This window comes from Neofelis nebulosa, chromosome X, assembly GCF_028018385.1.
Source record: "Neofelis nebulosa isolate mNeoNeb1 chromosome X, mNeoNeb1.pri, whole genome shotgun sequence".
Lineage (NCBI taxonomy): Eukaryota > Metazoa > Chordata > Mammalia > Carnivora > Felidae > Neofelis > Neofelis nebulosa.
In genome coordinates this window covers 59,245,602-59,265,470 of record NC_080800.1, presented here as the reverse complement: position 1 = coordinate 59,265,470, position 19,869 = coordinate 59,245,602, and the positions used below count along the sequence as shown (strand labels likewise).

Genomic DNA, 19,869 nt, shown 5'->3' with positions numbered 1-19,869 from the left:
GAATTTTTGCCTCCATATTCATCAGGGATATTGGCCTGTAGTTCTCTTTTTTTACTGGGTCTCTGTCTGCTTTAGGAATCAAAATAATACTGGCTTCATACAATGAGTCTGGAAGTTTTCCTTCCCTTTCTATTTTTTGAAATAGCTTGAGAAGGATGGGTATTATCTCTGCTTTAAACGTCTGGTAGAACTCCCCTGGGAAGCCATCTGGTCCTGGACTCTTATTTGTTGGGAGATTTTTGATGACTGATTCAATTTCTTCGCTGGTGATGGGTCTGTTCAAGCTTTCTATTTCCTCCTGATTGAGTTTTGGAAGTGTGTGGGTGTTTAGGAATTTGTCCATTTCTTCCAGGTTGTCCAGTTTGTTGGTGTATAATTTTTCATAGTATTCCCTGAGAATTGCTTGTATCTCTGAAGGATTGGTTGTAATAATTCCATTTTCATTCATGATTTTATCTATTTGGGTCATCTCCCTTTTCTTTTTGTTCTCAAAAAGAGAAGAGGTTTATCAATTTTGTTTATTTTTTCAAAAAACCAACTCTTGGTTTCATTGATCTGCTCAACGGTTTTTTTAGATTCTATATTGTTTATTTCTGCTCTGATCTTTATTATTTCTCTTCTGCTGGGTTTAGGCTGTCTTTGCTGTTATGCTTCTATTTCCTTTAAGTGTGCTGTTAGATTTTGTATTTGGGATTTTTCTTGTTTCTTGAGATAGGCCTAGAATGCAATGTATTTTCCTCTCAGGACTGCCTTCGCTGCATCCCAAAGCGTTTGGATTGTTGTATTTTCATTTTCGTTTGTTTCCATATATATTTTAATTTCTTCTCTAATTGCCTGGTTGACCCGGTCATTCTTTAGTAGGGTGTTCTTTAACCTCCATGCTTTTGGAGGTTTTCCAGACTTTTTCCTGTGGTTGATTTCAAGCTTTAGAGCATTGAGGTCTGAAAGTATGCATGGTATGATCTCAATTCCTGTATACTTATGAAGGGCTGTTTTGTGACCCAGTATGTGATCTCTCTTGGAGAATGTTCTATGTGCACTCGAGAAGAAAGTATATTCTGTTGCTTTGGGATGCAGCGTTCTAAATAGATCTGTCAAGTCCATCTGATCCAATGTATCATTCAGGGCCCTTGTTTCTTTATTGACCGTGTGTCTAGATGATCTATCCATTTCTGTAAGTGGGGTGTTAAAGTCCCCCGCAATTACCACGTTCTTATCAATAAGGTTGCTTATGTTTGTGAGTAATTGTTTTATATATTTGGGGGCTCCGGTATTCGGCACATAGACATTTATAATTGTTAGTTCTTCCTGATGGATAGACCCTATTATTATTATATAATGCCCTTCTTCATCTCTTGTTACAGCCTTTAATTTAAAGTCTAGTTTGTCTGATATAAGTATGTCTACTCTACCTTTCTTTTGGCTTCCAGTAGCATGATAAATAGTTCTCCATCCTCTCACTTTCAATCTGAAGGTGTCCTCAAGTCTAAAATGCGTCTCTTGTAGACAGCAAATAGATGGGTCTTGTTTTTTTTTTATCCATTCTGATACCCTGTGTCTTTTGGCTGGAGCATTTAGTCCATTTACATTCAGTGTTATTATAGAAAGATATGGGTTTAGAGTCATTGTGATGTCTGTAGGTTTCATGGTTGTAGTGATGTCTCTGGTACTTTGTCTCACAGGATCCCCCGTAGGATCTCTTGTAGGGCTGGTTTAGTGGCGACGAATTCCTTCAGTTTTTGTTTGTTTGGGAAGACTTTTATCTCTGCTTCTATTCTAAATGAGAGACTTGCTGGATAAAGGATTCTCACCTGCATATTTTTTCTGTTCATGACATTGAAGATTTCCTGCCATTCCTTTCTGGCCTGCCAAGTTTCAGTAGAGAGATCCATCACGAGTCTTATCAGTCTCCCTTTATATGTTACAGCACGTTTATCCCTAGCTGCTTTTAGAATTTTCTCTTTATCCTTGTATTTTGCCAGTTTCACTATGCTATGTCATGCGGAAGATCGATTCAAGTTACGTCTGAAGAGAGTTCTCTGTGCCTCTTGGATTTCAGTGCCTTTTTCCTTCCCCAGATCAGGGAAGTTCTCAGCTATGATTTCTTCAAGTACACCTTCAGCACCTTTCTCTGTCTTCCTCCTCTAGAATACCAGTTATGCGTAGATTATTTCTCTTTACTGCATCACTTAGTTCTCTAATTCTCCCCTCCTACTCCTGGATTTTTTTATCTCTCTTTTTCTCAGCTTCCTCTTTTTCCATAATTTTATCTTCTAGTTCACCTATTCTCTCCTCTGCCACTTCAATCCGAGCTGTGGTTGTCTCCATTTTATTTTGCAGTTCATTTATAGCATTTTTAGGTCCTCCTGACTGTTCCTTAGTTCCTTGATCTCTGTAGCAATAGATTCTCTGCTGTCCTCTATACTGTTTTCAAGCCCAGCGATGAATTTTATGACTATTATTCCAAATTCACTTTCTGTTATATTATTTAAATCCTGTTTGATCAGTTCATTAGCTGTTGTTATTTCCTGGAGATTCTTTTGAGGAGAATTCTTCTGTTTCGTCATTTTGGATAGTCCCTGGAGTGGTGCGGAACTGCAGGGCACTTCCCCTGTTCTGTCTTTAATAACTTGCGTTGGTGGGCAGGGCCGCAGTCAGACCTGATGTCTGCCCCCAGCCCACCGCTGGGGCCACAGTCAGACATGTGGGTTCCTTCTCTTCCCCTCTCCTAGGGGCGCGATTCACTGTGGGTTGGTGTGGCCTCTCTGGGCTACTTGCACACTGCCAGGCTTGTGGTGTTGGGGATCTGGCGTATTAGCTGGGGTGGATCGGCAAGGTGCACAGGGGTGGGAGGAGCAGGCTCAGCTCGCTTATCCTTCGGAGATCTGCTTCGGGAGGGACCCTGTGGCACCAGGAGGGAGTCAGACCCGCCGCTGGAGGGATGGATCCGCAGAAGCGCAGCGTTGGGTGTTTCCGCGGAGCAAGCAAGTTCCCTGGCAGGAACTGGTTCCCTTTGGGATTTTGGCTGGGGGATGGGCAAGGGAGATGTCGCTGGCGAGCGCCTTTGTTCCCCACCAAGCTGAGCTCTGTCGTCCGGGCCTCAATAACTCTCCCTCCCGTTGTCCTCTAGCTTTCTCGCTCTCCGAGCAGAGCTGTCAACTTATAACCTTCCAGATGTTAAGTCTTGCTTGCTGTCAGAACACACTCCGTCTGGCCCCTCTGCTTTTGCAAGCCAGACTCGGGCCTCTGCTTGGCCGGCCGGCTGCCCCCCCCCCCCCCCCCCCCCCCGCTCCCTCCCTCCAGTCCGTGGAGTGCGCACCGCCTCCCCGCCCTTCCTACCCTCTTCCGTGGGCCTCTCGTCTGCACTTGGCTCCGGAGACTCCATTCTGCTAGTCTTCTGGTGGTTTTCTGAGTTATTTATGCAGGTGTAGGTGGAATCTGAGTGATCAGCAGGACGCGGTGAGCCCTCGTCCTCCTATGCCGCCATCTTCCCAGGGGCCAGTGGAACATATTTGTTAAAGACCTATTTTTATGAATTTTAATACTTCATACCCCATTTTGTCTGTTTTGTTTGCTGATCTATCTGTAATGACTAAAATAGTGCCTGATAGATAGGAGATGCTTAGTAAATATTTATTATTGAATGTATAAATGAGTGCATGGAGCAGTATTCGTATTTAAAAAGATTTTTCTTGTCATTACATTGAAAATAAGCTGTGAGTCTCTTGAAAGATATTTTAGTATTTTGTAGCTTTGTTGTTGTAAGGTTATTATTTTCTATTCTTTTTTTTGTTCCTAGGAAGTAACATTTAACGTAGGTATACTTGAAGGTGTTGTGAGGGCTGAGACAAATACTAAGGAAACTGAATGAAGACTCAGTACAATTAGATGTTCATAGAAAGTTTTATTTTCCATTTTCTCCTGTACAAGTTAGTTGCAGGCTTCTCTCTAGTAAGTGGATGTGAGCTGCATTATACCAGTATAGCTGTATAATTGGTGTGTGAACCTGTGGGATCTGGGGCATGTAATGGGTTAAGCTTTTTCTGCTGAAGTGTCAAGAATGCATTTAAGTACTTCTGGATTCTTGCCAGTCCCACATTACCAAGACTGTTCTTTATTTTAGATTCAAATATACAGTAGGTCTGAAGTGCTCAGGCATGCATATTGAATTTCTTTCTGAATGTACTGTAATTCAAAAGGAAACTTTTTTGAAGGAAGACAGGTCTTTACACATTACTTATGAATAACTTGCCTCAGATCTTGGATTCGTAATTGAAGGTCTGCTTCTGTAGTCTCAGGTAAAACTCATAAAGGATTCCATTATATGGGTATATCAGATTTTGGAGAGATGGTGTCTATAAATATTGAAGGGATAGTTGGATAAATTTTTAGAATTAAAAAATTTTTCTCTTATTCTATTTCCTTGTATTTTGACAGATGAAAATTATGTACGATATGGCATTGATGCAGGCACAAAGATGCTGATAATCCATAAAAAGTATTTTCCAATGGCACCATTCACATACTCATTTCTACTTTTATCTTAGTGGTAATTTATGTAAAGAATATTTTTGTTGTGGGGGTGCCTGGGTGGCTCAGTCGGTTAAACCTCCAACTTCAGCTCAGGTCATGATCTCATGATTTGTGGGTTTGAGCACCATGTCGGGGCTGACTGACAGCGTGGAGCCTGGAGCCTGCTTCTGATTGTGTGTCTCCCTCTCTCTTTGCCCCTCCTCTGCTCTCACTCTGTCTCTTTCTCTCTCTCAAAAATAAACATTAAAAAATGAATATTTTTGTTGTTAAAGAAGGTTCATTAAGCTATTTCTAAATTAAATAAGTCCTATGACTTGTGTTGGATGCATTTCAAAACTTTAGAATTTTTTAAAATTTATTTTTGAGAGAGAGCAAGTAAGAGAGGGCAGGGGAAGGGGAGAGAGAGAGAGAGAGAGAGAGAGAGAGAGAGAATGAATCCAAAGCAGGCTCCACTCTATCAGCACAGACCCCCCATGTCAGGCTTGAACTCACAAACTGTGAGATTCGTGACCTGAGCCAGAGTTGAGTGCTGAACGAACTGAGCCATCCAGGCACCCCAAAACTTTAGAATTTTTTAAAAGGTGTCTTGCTCTAAAAAAATCCCCTTCCATGGTGATTTTTTTTTCTTTTGACTATACTCGCTGACCTAATAATGCCTCTTACTGGATTTGGCAACCTGCAGAGGAGGTTGTTGTTTTGCTAGGCAATGATTAGGTTTCCCATTTCCTGTTACAAAGTACCTTTCAAGTTCTAATAGTAATGTATTGTATTTTCCATATATAACTAATGCCTCAACATGAATATTTTGTAACTCCTCTTTAGATAATTTTGGAGGTTTTGATAAGGAAGATTGGGTTATTTTGATGCACAGAATACTTTAAATCATGAATCTGACTTTTTTTTTTATTATTGCAGACTGGATATCTTCATATTCTCTGTTACAACTTTGGAATAGAAGCCTACAAGCAGAATAAATATGATGAAAGTTCTTTCTGGCTTAGGTAATATAAATATAAAATTTAGGGATATCATACAGTTCACTTAATACTTACTGTATGGTACTTTGTCAGTTTAAACATTCTGTGATGTCAAAAGCCAACATGCTAAATTTATTTATTCCTTTAACATGTGTTGTTTATTCTTACATGTTGCCAGTTGATAGGAAAATGTATTCTATTATTGATATAACAGAAGTGTATGTTCTTCTTTAATTCCTCCTTTGTATCACCATCAAGAACATGGAATTAAAAAAAATTTTTGTTTTGGTACATATTGTTGTCCACCAACCCCAGAGTGTAAGGTAGATGGGTGAGAATAGGATCAGGATCAGCTAAAATTGTTAATCTTTTTTTTTTTTTAAAGACATGAATTAAAAAATTTTTTTTTAATCTTTGTTTATTTTTGAGAGAGAGACAGAGTGTGAGCAGGGGAGGAGCAGAGAGAGAGGGAGACTCAGAATCTGAAGCAGGCTCCAGGCCCGGAGCTGTCAGCACAGAGCCCAACATGGGGCTCGAACTCACGAACCGTGAGATCATGACCTGAGCCGAAGTCGGACGCTCAACCGACTGAGCCACCCAGGCGCCCCTAAAATTGTTAGTCTTAAGTGAATTTTGGTATTTTAATATCATTGAAATAAGTATATATTTATCACTTACTATATGATCAGTATTATACTAATATTTATACTGTTGTGTTGAATCTATAAATATTAAGGGAATAGTGTAAAAGTATAACAACTGTCTACAAGAACTCTGTCTTTGGCCAAATACCTAGGCACAGCACAGGTTCTGACACATAGTAGATACTTAATAATTGCTAGTTAAATGAATTTATGTGAAAAATGATTTTTTCTGGAGATGTCACATAAGGTGCTTTGGACATCAAAAGATTATGGAGTGAAATACATCAAATCAATTCACTAAATGTTTCTCCATTCTCAGTATAGGGTTAGTTCTGGTTATTTGGAGATATTTTCAGGGTTAGTTTGACTATGGTGAAAATTACATTTGCCACTAACAAAATAATACATATATGGACTTTAAGATTATAGCAATCACAGGTGTATATATCTCTAACCAAATATTTATGCAAATAACTTTTTATGTAAAAGACTTTTTAAAGTGTAAAGAGTGATCAAAGTCTATAAAGAACCATGTCTTGCAGAACAGGCTTATACAGTTATAAGAGATATACTTGTCTCAATTTAGAATGTTTCACACAAGTGGAAATCACTTTATAGTTATATAATCACATTTTAATAAATTGAATTATTTCAATTATAACCAAAGGAGCTGACTAGTTTAGCATGGGTTTTATAACAGGTTTAATTTATTTTAATGTTTTTTATTTTTGAGAGAGAGAGAGAGAGAGGGAGGGTGAGTGGGGGAAGGACAGAGGGGAGGAGCCTGACGCATCTCGAATCCACAAACGGATCATGACCTGAGCTGAAATCTGATGCTTAACTGACTGAGCCACCCAGGCGCCCCATCAGATTTTTACTGTATATTTATTGGCTATATTTTTAGGAATATAATTTGACCCAGAGTCATATTTTCATCAAAATCTATATGATAAATTTAATAGAGAACCACTGCATTTTGAGTCTTTTGTGTTCTTGTAATTAGAATGAGATTGGAGAAAACAGGAAGAACTTGAATTCTATCTAGTGCTAGTTATTATATATGATTTTAATCTCTGCTTGGTTGTATTTTTCTCCTCTTTTGGGGATATAAAAATAACTTGGTGAAGTATTTTCAAATGCCTTGAAAAATTATATTTTAGTGTGTTGTAAAAGAGGCAAAAAATATATCAATCTTATTAACAATAGGAATTTTAGCACAATGGATAGTTTTTCTAGTATTAGATCAACTCAGTCAAAATTTGAGTCATCTATGATTTTGGTGTGAAATTATTAATATTGTGATGCCTACTTTTTATGATTATTGCACAACTTAAATATGTTGATATATGTATTGTAGAGCATTCAATAACTTGCTTGGGAAATAGAAAACTGCTTAGTAAATGGTAGCTGTTGCTGCTATCTCTAGATGATATGTTTGCTATTTACAGCAAATGAACCCTAATGTGGCCAGTCCACTAGTTTTTTCTGAAATTTATGACAGTCATATCAAATGTGGATTACTTATTGATTTCCCAGGTAAGTATATCATAAAGACAAACACGTACATTTTCTATCATACACTGCTAATCTTTGGAGCCATTTTTCTTTGTGCTTTAATTATCCATGTGTTGAGTATTGGGAGCAGTTGGTGCTACAGCAGGAATAAACAGCTGCTAATTAAGCATCCTTCTCTATAAATTTTATACCAGAAGGAGGCAATGGAAAGTGAGTGTGCTTTCTACAGGCTTAAGTCTTTTGAAGTTAGTGAATATCTTAAGGTACAGGTTATATACAATTTGAAAGTACCCATTTAGTCTAAAAGGAAAAACCACAGTTTTACACAAATACGATATAAAAATTGCTATAGTATATTAGAATTTTGTTGAAATAGAAGCCTAGAACATAAAGAGTGGTGGTGAGTATTATTTATAAAGTTCTTTTCTGTCTCTCAATTCTTGTTAACAGATCTCACTCAATTCAGGACCTTTCTCAGTTTTTGTCTCTCCCTGCCTTTTATTTTGCTATGAAAAGTTCATGAACAGCTGCTATTATTCCTGCTTTCTGCCACATTCTTTTGATCATGTCCCCTTATTAGAGGTCCACAGATTAAGGGAATCTTGCTGTAATTATGAATGAAATTTGGGAATCCTTTAGGTTACTTTACTATAGGAATCAAGGCACCCACCTCAGTGTATTCAATGACAAATTTAGTTAGGACTCTGTTCAATATAAAATTTGAGGTCTTTGAAATCAGAATGCTAGCTTTGGAAATAATATTTAAGAGTTCTTTTGTTTAATAAAATGTATTTTTTGGGGCCACCTGGCTGGCTCAGTTGGAAGAGCATATGACGCTTGATCTTGAAGTGTGGGTTCAGTCTCCATGTTGGGTGTAGAGATTATTAAAAAATAAATAAACTTTAAAAAAAAATTTCCTCCCTCCAACTCCTCCCCTTTTGTAGTTCTTGCCTATTGAGCTCTGCTCTCTGCTCCTAGCATAAGACACGCATAAGTAGATGGGAAGAGACTATTGATAGATACAGAACTTTCTTTCTTCCACAATCTAGGGGATTTCAGTTGTCCTGGTGGAATTTAAATGTAGTGTTGATCTTTTAAAGTCCTAACAATTTGTATGTATATTATGTTAAATTTGGCTTTTTATAAAAGGTGTACAGAAATTGCACTGTAACTAATTAGTATTCTAAAAGAAGCACTGTAAACCAAACAAATACAAATAAGTCTAACTCAAAAGGCTTTGTGGTTACACTGATATACTGCAGAGATTTTACAGATATTTTTTCTCCCTGGGAGAAAAGTACTTTAACCCCAAACCTTAGTCATATTCTTTTTTTGTTCAATATATGAAGTTTATTGTCAAATTGGTTTCCATACAACACCCAGTGCTCATCCCAAAAGGTGCCCTCCTCAAAACCCATCACCCACCCTCCCCTCCCTCCCACCCCCCATCAACCCTCAGTTTGTTCTCAGTTTTTAAGAGTCTCTTATGCTTTGGCTCTCTCCCACTCTAACCTCTACCTTAGTCATATTCTTAATCATGGATAATTTTTCTTTTATGTCTAGTAGTTTTTTTCTAAATCATTCAACTATGTTACTTGGAGCTACTGGTTGGGAAACACTTGGGAGGCTCACTTTTTTTTCCTTTTGCTGTTAGAAGACCTATTTGCTAATTGTGGCAAATTAAATATAGAGGAAAACTGTCAAAATGAAAGGGTAATATAGTGGATATAGTAGGAATGTTTAAAATTTCTTTGCTGCTTAAATAAAATAAAATTTCTTTGCTGATTAAAGAAGTTATATATGCTAATTATAAAAATTTAAATGTTACAAATATATATGGTAAGTAAAAGTCCTTTGTAATCCCACACTCATAAATGTTCAGTATTAACATTTTTCAAAGTTTTAAAAAATGTTTATTCATTTATTTTTAGTGGGGAGAAGGGCAGAGAGAGAGGGAGGGAGAGAGAAAAATTCCCAGGCAGGCTCTGTGCTGAGTGCAGATCCCAATGTGGAGCTTGAACTCACAAACCATGAGATCATGACCTGAGCTGAAATCAAGAGTCCAGTGCTCAACCAACTGAACCACCAAGGTGTGCCACAAATAGTTCTTAAAAGGTTTTTTAATATGTTAAATGACAAGGAAGACATGGCAATCATTGAAATGCATTTGGAGGATTTAAGGAATTGAGGAGTTTTTTCAAAATGGACTGTAAATAAGGAAAATTAATGGAATGAAACCAAGCCAAAGAGTATACATGGGACAATTCTGATTTGGTGATCTCTTGTTAGAGACAGTGAGATAGATTGAGAAGATGACAGAAGACATTTGAATTGAACAAAATCATGGAGAATTGGATAAAGCCCTGAAGGTGTTCTATAAAAAATAATCTAATTGATCTTAATAAATGAAATATAAGTGACCCTATTTCTTTGACCTATGGGACAGAGATTGCTTATAAATTCCTGACGAGTTCTTTGTAGGTTAAATTGGGAGTATTTCTCAACCTTTTGTGCGAGAGCTCTGTGCTGCCCTTTCCCCTTCAGAATCCAAAGAAAGCATGGGTGATTTCTTCAGCGTTCTTCTGAGACCGTGATTACAGTTTATATTTTCTTTTTTTAATGTTTACTTATTTTGAGAGAGAGAGAGTGAGCAGGGGAGGGGCAGAGAGAGAGAGAGAGAATATCCTAAGCAGGCTCCACAGCTTTAAGCGCAGAACGTGACATGGGACTTGAACCCATGAACTGGGAGATAATGACCTGGGCCAAAACCAAGAATCGGATGCTTAATCAACTGAGCTACCTAGGTGCCCCTAGAGTTTATATTTTCTTTAAAAAAAACCCACAATCTAGACGTAGTGTGCTAGACTTTTTGGATTAGGTAGACAGTATGTTAGAGGAGGAGTAATTTTTGAGGTCTTCTAACACCACTTAAAAAATTTTTTTTAAACATTTGTTCATTTTTTGAGAGACAGAGAGAGAGCACAAACAGGGGAGGGGCAGAGAGAGGGGAGACACAGAATCCAAAGCAGGCTGGGGCCTGAACTCAAGAAACACGAGATCATGACCTGAGCCTAAGTCGGACGCCAACCGACTGAGCCACCCAGGTGCCCCCTAACACCACTTTTAATTTCTCTAAAGCTAATCTAAAACCTGACTCAATTGGTAGCTAATGTGAGTTGCTTCCTATTAGTTAGGAATAGTTTTTACTCTGCATGTGATGTGTGTCTCTTTCCTGCTTCTGTAAAACTTCTTGCATCTCTCATGGGATCAAAAGAGGAGAATTTAGCAAAAATTATGCTACTGTTTTCTAAACTCATAGTGCTTAGAGGTAGTGAACTAGATTAGTTAGAAATTTCCATGTTGGGTTTCAAAATAGCTATTATGTTTACAATAAGGTAAGTATTTATGAGATATTTGTATTTATCAGTGCTTAGCCTTTACTGTGGTTATACAGGAATATATATTACCAGAGGTCTTCTGTTTTTTTTTTTTTAAAGATTTTATTTATTTTTTTTATTTAAAAAAATTTTTTTAACGTTTATTTATTTTTGAGACAGAGAGAGACAGAACATGAATGGGGGAGGGTCAGAGAGAGGGAGACACAGAATCTGAAACAGGCTCCAGGCTCTGAGCTGTCAGCACAGAGCCCGACGCGGGGCTTGAACTCACGGACCGCGAGATCATGACCTGAGCCGATGTTGGCCGCTTAACCGACTGAGCCACCCAGGCGCCCCTAAAGATTTTATATTTTTAAGTAATCTTTATACACAATGTGGGGCTTGAACCTACAACCCCAAGATCATGCATTGCATGCTCTACTGACTGAGCCAGCCAAACACCCCACCAGAGGTCTTCTAATAAGGAAAGAACAAAGGAAATAGAAATGTATTTTATGCACAAATATTGATGATTCAGTATATGAGCCCAACGAAAATTTGTATCAGTTTTTTTAAAGTTTATTTACTTATTTTGAGAGAGAAAGAGAGAGAGGTGGGGGGGTAGAGAGAGAGGGAGAGAGAGAATCTCAAGCAGACTTCACACTGTCAGGGCAGAGCCCAATGTGGGGCTCGAACCCATAAACTGCAGGAGCATGACCTGAGTGGAAATTGAGTCAGCCACCCAACTGACTGAGCCACCCAGACGCCATGTATCAGTTAATGCTCCTTAATGTTTATCCCTTTATTTTCCCTTTATTCTCAGCCCAAAATCTTGAGAATTTGACAGTATTATTAGTATTTTTAAAAATTTTTGTTTATTTATACTTGAGAGAGAGACAGCTAGAGAGCATGAGTGGGGGAGGGGCAGAGAAAGGGAGACAGAATCTGAAGCAGGCTCCAGGCTCCAAGCTGTCAGCACAGAGCCTGACATGGGGCTTGAACTCAACGACCTTAGTTGAAGTCGGATGCTTAACTGAGCCGCCCAGGTGCCCCAGCAGTATTATTTATGGTCAGGCAATGTGATCTAAAGAACGATCACAGAGCTAGCAGTAGAAAATCTGTTACTAATCAATTGTGTGACTTTGTGTCATTCACCTAACAATGTGCTTGCAATGTCCTTATCTGAAAAATGGGTACAGTATTATCTGTGTTACAAGCTTGTAATGAAGATGACATAAGTGACATAATAGGACTTTGAAAAGTTAAAGGTATTATATAATCATAGACTATCATAAAATTATTAACTATAAAGTTGATCATATATAAGACCTATTTTAATGGTAACTGGAATGTATTAGCACCATCTTGTGGAAATAGAATGAATTGTATAACAGCAATTTTAACAAGATAATTTACTAAACACTGTAAGAATCTTTACTAAACAGCTGTAAGAATCTTCATAGATCATCTGGTTCAGTAATTTAGGAACTATATTCTGTGGTGCTCTCTGGTTCTACCAGAACAACTTCAGAATCTCCTTTAAAAGGAAAAGGGGGGGCGCCTGGGTGGCGCAGTCGGTTAAGCATCCGACTTCAGCCAGGTCACGATCTCGCGGTCCGGTCCGCGAGTTCGAGCCCCGCGTCAGGCTCTGGGCTGATGGCTCGGAGCCTGGAGCCTGTTTCCGATTCTGTGTCTCCCTCTCTCTCTCTGCCCCTCCCCCGTTCATGCTCTGTCTCTCTCTGTCCCAAAAATAAAAATAAAAAAAAAAAAAACGTTGAAAAAATAAAAGGAAAAGGAGGGGCGCCTGGGTGGCGCAGTCGGTTAAGCGTCCGACTTCAGCCAGGTCACGATCTCGCGGTCTGTGAGTTCGAGCCCCGCGTCAGGCTCTGGGCTGATGGCTCGGAGCCTGGAGCCTGTTTCCGATTCTGTGTCTCCCTCTCTCTCTGCCCCTCCCCCATTCATGCTCTGTCTCTCTCTGTCCCAAAAATAAATAAAAAAAAAACGTTGAAAAAAAAAAATTTTAAAAGGAAAAGGAGACTTAGCCGCAATTCTCTAAGATACTCATCTTGTTTTAGAGAAGTTAGACATTAATAATTTTTTAAAGTAGTATATCCTTGTAAGATTTTGTTTGAAAAAAATGATTAGCTTGCTTACAGTTTGAAAATGACTGGTATTGATCAATTTCATCTTGTGTAGATATGAAAATGTACATGTAGAGAGATTTATACGGGACATCTAGCTGGGACACAAGATCTCCAGTCTTTTTTTTTTTTTAACGTTTATTTATTTTTGAGACAGAGAGAGACAGAGCATGAATGGGGGAGGGTCAGAGAGAGAGGGAGACACAGAATCCGAAGCTCTGAGCTGTCAGCAAAGAGTCTGACACGGGGCTTGAACTCACAGACCGTTGGATCATGACCTGAGCCAACGTCGGACACTTAACCGACTGAGCCACCCAGGTGCCCCAAGATCTCCAGTCTTTTAGGAATAGTTTTTCTCCAAAGGTCAGTAATGATGTTCCATCTTTGATTCCTGATTTTGACTAATATGAGTCTTTCCTTTTTTTTGGTCAGTCTAGCTAAATGTTTGTCAATTTGTTGGATCTTTTCAAAGCATCAGCTTTTGGTTCTATTGTTTTTTTCCTATTGTATTTCAGTTATTTAACTTAATTTCCCCTGTAATCTTTATGACTTTCCCTCTCTGTGCTTGTTTTAGATTTAGTTTGCTCTTTCTTTTCCATTCTCCTAATATGGAAAGTTGAGATCTTACTTCTTTTTTAGTGTTATTATAGGTATAAAATTTCCCCTAACCATTGCTTTCCATCCTATAAGTTTTGGTATGTTGTTTTCCTTTTCACTCAGCTCAAGGTATTTTCTAATTTCTCTTGTGACTCATTGATTATTTAGGAGTGTGTTGTTTCATTTCCACATATCTACTTAATTTCTAATTTAATTTCACTTAGGTGAAGAACATACTTCCTATGACTTCAATTCTGTTAAATCTGAGGCTTTTTATTATATTTTATTCTGGAGAATGTTCTGTGTTCACTTGAGAAGAAGGTGTATCTGTTGCTATTGGGTGGAGTATGGTATAGATGTCTGTTATGTTAGTAGGTAATATAGTGTTGTTCAGGTCTTCTCTATCCTTTTTGATGCTCTGTCTACTTCTTTTATTGAAAGTGGGGTATTGAAATGCTCAACTGTCATTGTTGAATTATGTATCTCTTGATTCAGTTTTGTCAACTTTCATTTTATGTATTTTGGGGACTGTGTTGTTAAGCTTATATATGTTTATGATTATTCTATTATCCTGATAGATTAGCTTTTTTATCATTATAAAATATCCCTCTATCTCTGGTAATATTTGTTTTTTGCCTTAAAGTCTATTTCGTCTGATATTGGCATAGCCACTCTAGTTAGTACTCTTATGGTTGTTTACGTGGTATATCTTTTTCCATCCTTTTCTTTCAACCTCTTTGTATCCTTGAATCTAAAGTGTGTTTCTTGTCAACAGTACGTAGTTGGATATTTTTTAAAACTTCAGTCTGAAATCCCTGCCATTTGATTTTATTGTTTAATCCATTCATCTTTACAATGTTGACATTATTGTTGGATTTATAGCTGATATTTTGCTTTTTGTTTTCTACATGTCCATGACTACATATTTCAAATACCCTTTTCCTCCTTTACTACTTTTTTTATCCTAAGTGAATATCTTTTGAAACTTAATGAATTTATTTTTTATTGTGGTAATGAATATATATAACATAAAATCTGCTATTTTAATTATTTTAAATGGACAATTGCATTAATTACATTCATGGTGTTGTACAACCATCATTACAATCTATTTCAAAAAATTTTTTCATCACCCCAAACAGAATTCTAACTTTTAAAAAAATTTTTTAATGTTTATTTATTTTTGAGAGAGAGAGAGAGAGACAGAGTGTGAGTGGGGGAGGGGCAGAGAGAGAGGGAGACACAGAATCCGAAGCAAGCTGTCAGCACAGAGCCCGATGCGGGGCTCGAACCCACAAGCCGTGAGATCATGACTTGAGCTGAAGTCAGACGCTTAACTGATTGAGGCACACAGGCGCCCCCGAAACTCTAACTTTTTAATGTTAACTCCACCTTCCTCCTTCCCCAGTCCTAGTAATCTTTAATCTACTTTATGTCTTTGTGAATTTGCCTATCTTAGGTATTTCATGTAAGTGGAATCATATAATATTTGTCGTTTTGTGTCTGGCTTATTTCACTTAGGAGAATATTTTTCTTTTTTTTAATGTTTATTTATTTTTGAAGGGGGGAGGAGCAGTGAGAGAAAGGGAGAGAGGACCTGAAGCAGGCTTTGCGGTGACAGCAGAGAGCCCAATGCGGGGCTTGAACTCACAAACTGTGAGATCATGACCTGCGTGGAAATCAAGAGTCAGATGCTTAACCGACTGAGTCGCCCAGGTGCCCCCTAGGAGAATATTTTCAAAATTTATCCATATTGTAGCATGTATGAGAATTTCATCCCCCCCCTTTACCAATAATTTATTGTGGTAAAATATGCATAACATAAAGTTTACTGCCGTTTTAATCATCTTAAAGTGTACAATTCAGTGGCATTAAGTACACTCACAGTAGTGAGTACACTCACATTAATTACACCATTACCACTGTCTACTTCTGGAATGTTTTCATCATCCTAAACAAATTCTGTACCCATTAAACAGTAACTCCCCTTTCCGCTCACCCCTAATAACCTGTTTTCTACTTTCTATCTCTATGACTTGGCATATTCTAGGGTCCTCATGAATACAGCCATACATTATTTGTCCTTTTGTGTTTGGCTTACTAGCATAATGTTTTCAGTGTTCATCCATGTAGTAGCATGTATCAGTATTTCATTCTTTTTATGGGTGAATAATATTCAATTTTATGGATTTACCATGTTTTGTTTATCCATTCACCAGGTGATGAAAATTTGGGTTATTTCCATCTTTTTTGTTATTCTGAATAATAATACTGTAAACATTGGTATATATGTATCTGCTCAAGTCCCTGCTTTCACTTCTTTTGTGTATATACCTAGGAGTGGAATTGCTGGGTCTTGTAAATGGATATCTTACAGTATACCATTTTAAATTGTTAAATAATTTTTAAAATTATATATTCTTCATTTTCTTTATGGTTGTTCTTGGGCTTACAATTATACATCTTAATTTATTAGAAGCTACTTCAGATTTATATTAACTTTCAGTAAATTGCAGAAGTTTTACTTCTATATTGACTTGATTCCCTTTTTTCTTTTTTTGCTATGCTCATTATACATGTGCCTACATATATTTAAACACTCAACAATACATGGTTATAATTATTGCTTCATATAATTAGCCTTCTCATCAGTTTTGGTTTTCTTCATTTATTCCTGTAGATTTAAGTTAACATTTGGTCTTATTTCCTTACCCTACTTATATCTTTATTCCCACTCATTTCTTTGTGTTGTCATAGTAAAATATATTAAATACGTAATGCCCCAACAATAAAATTTTATAGATATTTATGTAGTTGCTTTCTAAATAAGGGAGGAAATAAGAAATATGTAGTCATATTGTCTTTTATAATTATTCAAATAATTGCTAACACTTTTCTTCATATGAATTCACATTATTTTCTGGGGTCATTTGCTTTCAGCCTGAAGAATGTCCTTTTGTATTTCTTGTAAGGCAGATCAGCTAGCAAGAAATTCTTTTCAGTTTTTGTTTATCTGGGAATGTATTTAGCCTTCTTTTGAAAAATAGTGTCTCTAGATATAGGATTCTTAGTTGACAGTTTTTTCTCTTTAAGCACTTTGCGTCATCACTGCTTTCTGGCACTGATAATTTGTGATAAGGAGCCAGCTTTTAATCTTATTTCCTTTTAAATGATGAGTCATTTTTCTCTAACTGCTTTCAAGATTTTCTCTTTATCTTTACTTTCAGTAACTGGACCATGATGTGTCTGAGCATGGATTTGTTTATGTGTGATCCTCCTTGGAGTCCATTAAACTTCTTGGATGTGTAGATTATTGTTTTCCATCAAATTTGGGAAGTTTTCAACCATTATTTCCTTGAATATATTTTCTATTCCTTTCTCTTGCTTTTCTCCTTCTAGTACTCTCATGCATATGTCATACTGAATGATGTCTGACATGTCTTTGAAGCTGTATTCTTTTTTTCCACTCTTTTTCCCTGTTTGTTCTTCAGATTTGTATAATCACTATCAATCTATCTTCAAGTTTATATGTTCTTTTTTTTGCCTGCTCAAATCTATTTTTGAGCCTCTCTAGTGCATTTTCCATTTCAGTTATTTTACTTTTCAACTTCAGAATTTCTACTCAGTTCTTTTATAATTCCTGTCATTTAATTGTTATACTCTTATTTTTAATTTTTTAAAATGTTTATTTATTTTGAGAGAACTTGAGTAGGGGAGGGGCAGAGACAAAGAGGGAGTCACAGCATCTGAAGTAGGCTTCAGGCTCTGAACTGTCAGCACAGAGCCCAATGTGGGGCTCAAACCCATGACCCGTGAGATTATGACCTGAGCCAAAGTCGGACGCTTCACCGACTGGGCCACCCAGGCGCCCCTTAATTGTTGTACTCTTATTCTCTATTTGCATCATTGTTATCATGCCTTCCTTTAATATTTTAAGTATGGTTTCCTATAGTTCTTTAAAGAACTATATGTTTATAATGGCGGCTTTGAAGTATTGAAGTGCAATATCTGGGACCTCTCAAAGGCAGTTTCTGTTGCCTTCTCTTTATCCTCTGTATAAGTCACACTTTACTGTTTTATTGCATGTATTGTAATATTTTGTTGAAAACTAGATATTTTGGATAATATCTGGCAGCAAGTCTGCATACCAATTTCTCCCCTTTCTGGAACTTACTGTTCTTTTTATTGTTCGTTTATTTATTTATTTGGTCATTTGACTGGACTAATTCTGTTTATTTTTCTCACAGTGTGTGACCTATAATGTTCCTGCTCAGAGTTTTTCCCCTTGTTTTTGTCTTTCTGTGGCTTTCTAGGCTTCACCTCTGCAGCCACATAAGCCACTTGTTGGTCAAAGGTTGTATGTAAAGTCCCTTAGCCAGTTAGATATTCACTCTTTCCTGTTGGATGTGTATTTGACTCAGAGGTTGTTTTCATAGTTCAGTGAGTTTATTATTTTGCTCTCCATTCAGCCAGGGGCTAATAGCTAGTAGGTTATTTTTCTGATCATGCCTGAGAGGGCAGTCTTGGGCATGTGCACAACCCCCCAGACCCTCAAATATGAGTGCAATATGATTTTTGAATAAAGACGTGTTTTAGAGAAGTTTTAGGTTTGCAGCACATTTGAGAGGTAGGTACAGAGATTTTCCACATGCCCCCTGATCCTGCACATTCATAGCCTAACCCTAATCAACATCACTCACCAGAATGGTACATTTTTTACTAAGAATGAGCCTACATTGACACATTGTAATCCCCCAACTCTATAGTTTACCTCAGGGTTCACTCTTGTATATTCTACAGGTTTAGACAAATGTATAATGACATATATCCACCATTACAACATTTTAGTATCATACAGAATAGTTTCACTTTCCTAAAAATCCTCTGTGCTCTGCCTATCCATCCCTCCCTTTTCCCTAAACTCTATCAACTACTGATCTTTTTGGTCCCGATAATTTTGCCTTTTCTGGAATGTTGGAATCATATAGTATATCATTTTCAGATTGGCTTCTTGTTTTCACTTTGTAATAATGTTTTGTGTTTCCTCCATGTGTTTTCTTGTCTCAGTAGCTCATTTATTTTTAGTGCTATATAATATTCCATTGTCTGCATGTTCCACAGTTTATTTGTCCATTTCCCTACTGAAGGACATTGTGGTTGTTTCCAAATTTTGTCAATTATGAATAAAGCTGCTATAAATGTCCACGTGCAGACTTTTGTATGATCATATGTTTTCCGTTCTTTTGGGCAAATACCAAGGACCGTGATTGCTGGGTTATGGTAAGAATATATTTTGTTTTGCAAGGAACCACCAAACTCTCTTACAGTGGCTGTATAATTTTGTATTCCCACCAGCAATGTATGAGAGCTTTATTACTCCACATTAGTGGAGTATTAGGTGCTTGTCAGTGTTTTAGACTTTGGCTATTCTGATAGGTGTGTACTGGCATTTATTTTATTATTGTTTTAATTTACATTTTCCTCATGACATATGATGTGGAACATCTTTTAATAGTCTTATTTGCCGTCTGTATATCTTTTTTGGTGAGGTATTTGTTAGGAACTTTGGACCATGTTTTAATTGAGTTGTTTATTTTTTTTTTACTGTTGAGTTTTAAAAGGTTTTTTTTGGTATATTTTAGATATCAGTCCTTTATTATATGTGTCTTTTGCAAATATATTCTCTGAATCTGCGGTTTACCTTCCAATTCTCTTGATACTGTCTTTCACAAAGCAGTTTTATTATTATTTTTTTTACTTTTTTACAGATTTTATTTTTAAGTAATCTCTATACCCAACATGGAGCTTGAACTTACAACCCCAAGTTAAAGAGTTGTATGCCCTACCAACTGAGCCAGTCAGGCACCCAAGGAAGTTTTTAATTTTAATGAAACCTAGCTTATCAGTCATTTATTTCATGGATTGTTTCCTTGGTATTGTATCTAAAAAGATATCACAATACTCAAGATCATCATCTAGGTTTTATCCTATATTCTAGAAGTTTTATAGTTTTGCACTTTTCATTTAGATCTATGATTCTTTTTGAGTTAATTTTTGTGAAAGATGTAAGGTCTGTGTCTGGATT

The 19,869-nt window shown here is 37.0% G+C and overlaps 1 protein-coding gene across 2 annotated transcripts in view; it reads left to right on the top strand.

Moving 5' to 3' along the window:
- The window catches only part of TEX11 (testis expressed 11), a 251,917-nt gene that overhangs the window by 40,808 nt on the left and 191,240 nt on the right, over positions 1 to 19,869 (top strand). For both annotated transcript variants that reach the window (XM_058712843.1, XM_058712844.1), the window contains exon 9: positions 5,449 to 5,534. In XM_058712843.1, the coding sequence (XP_058568826.1) occupies positions 5,449 to 5,534 (86 nt within the window). The remainder of the gene's footprint in view (positions 1 to 5,448; positions 5,535 to 19,869) is intronic.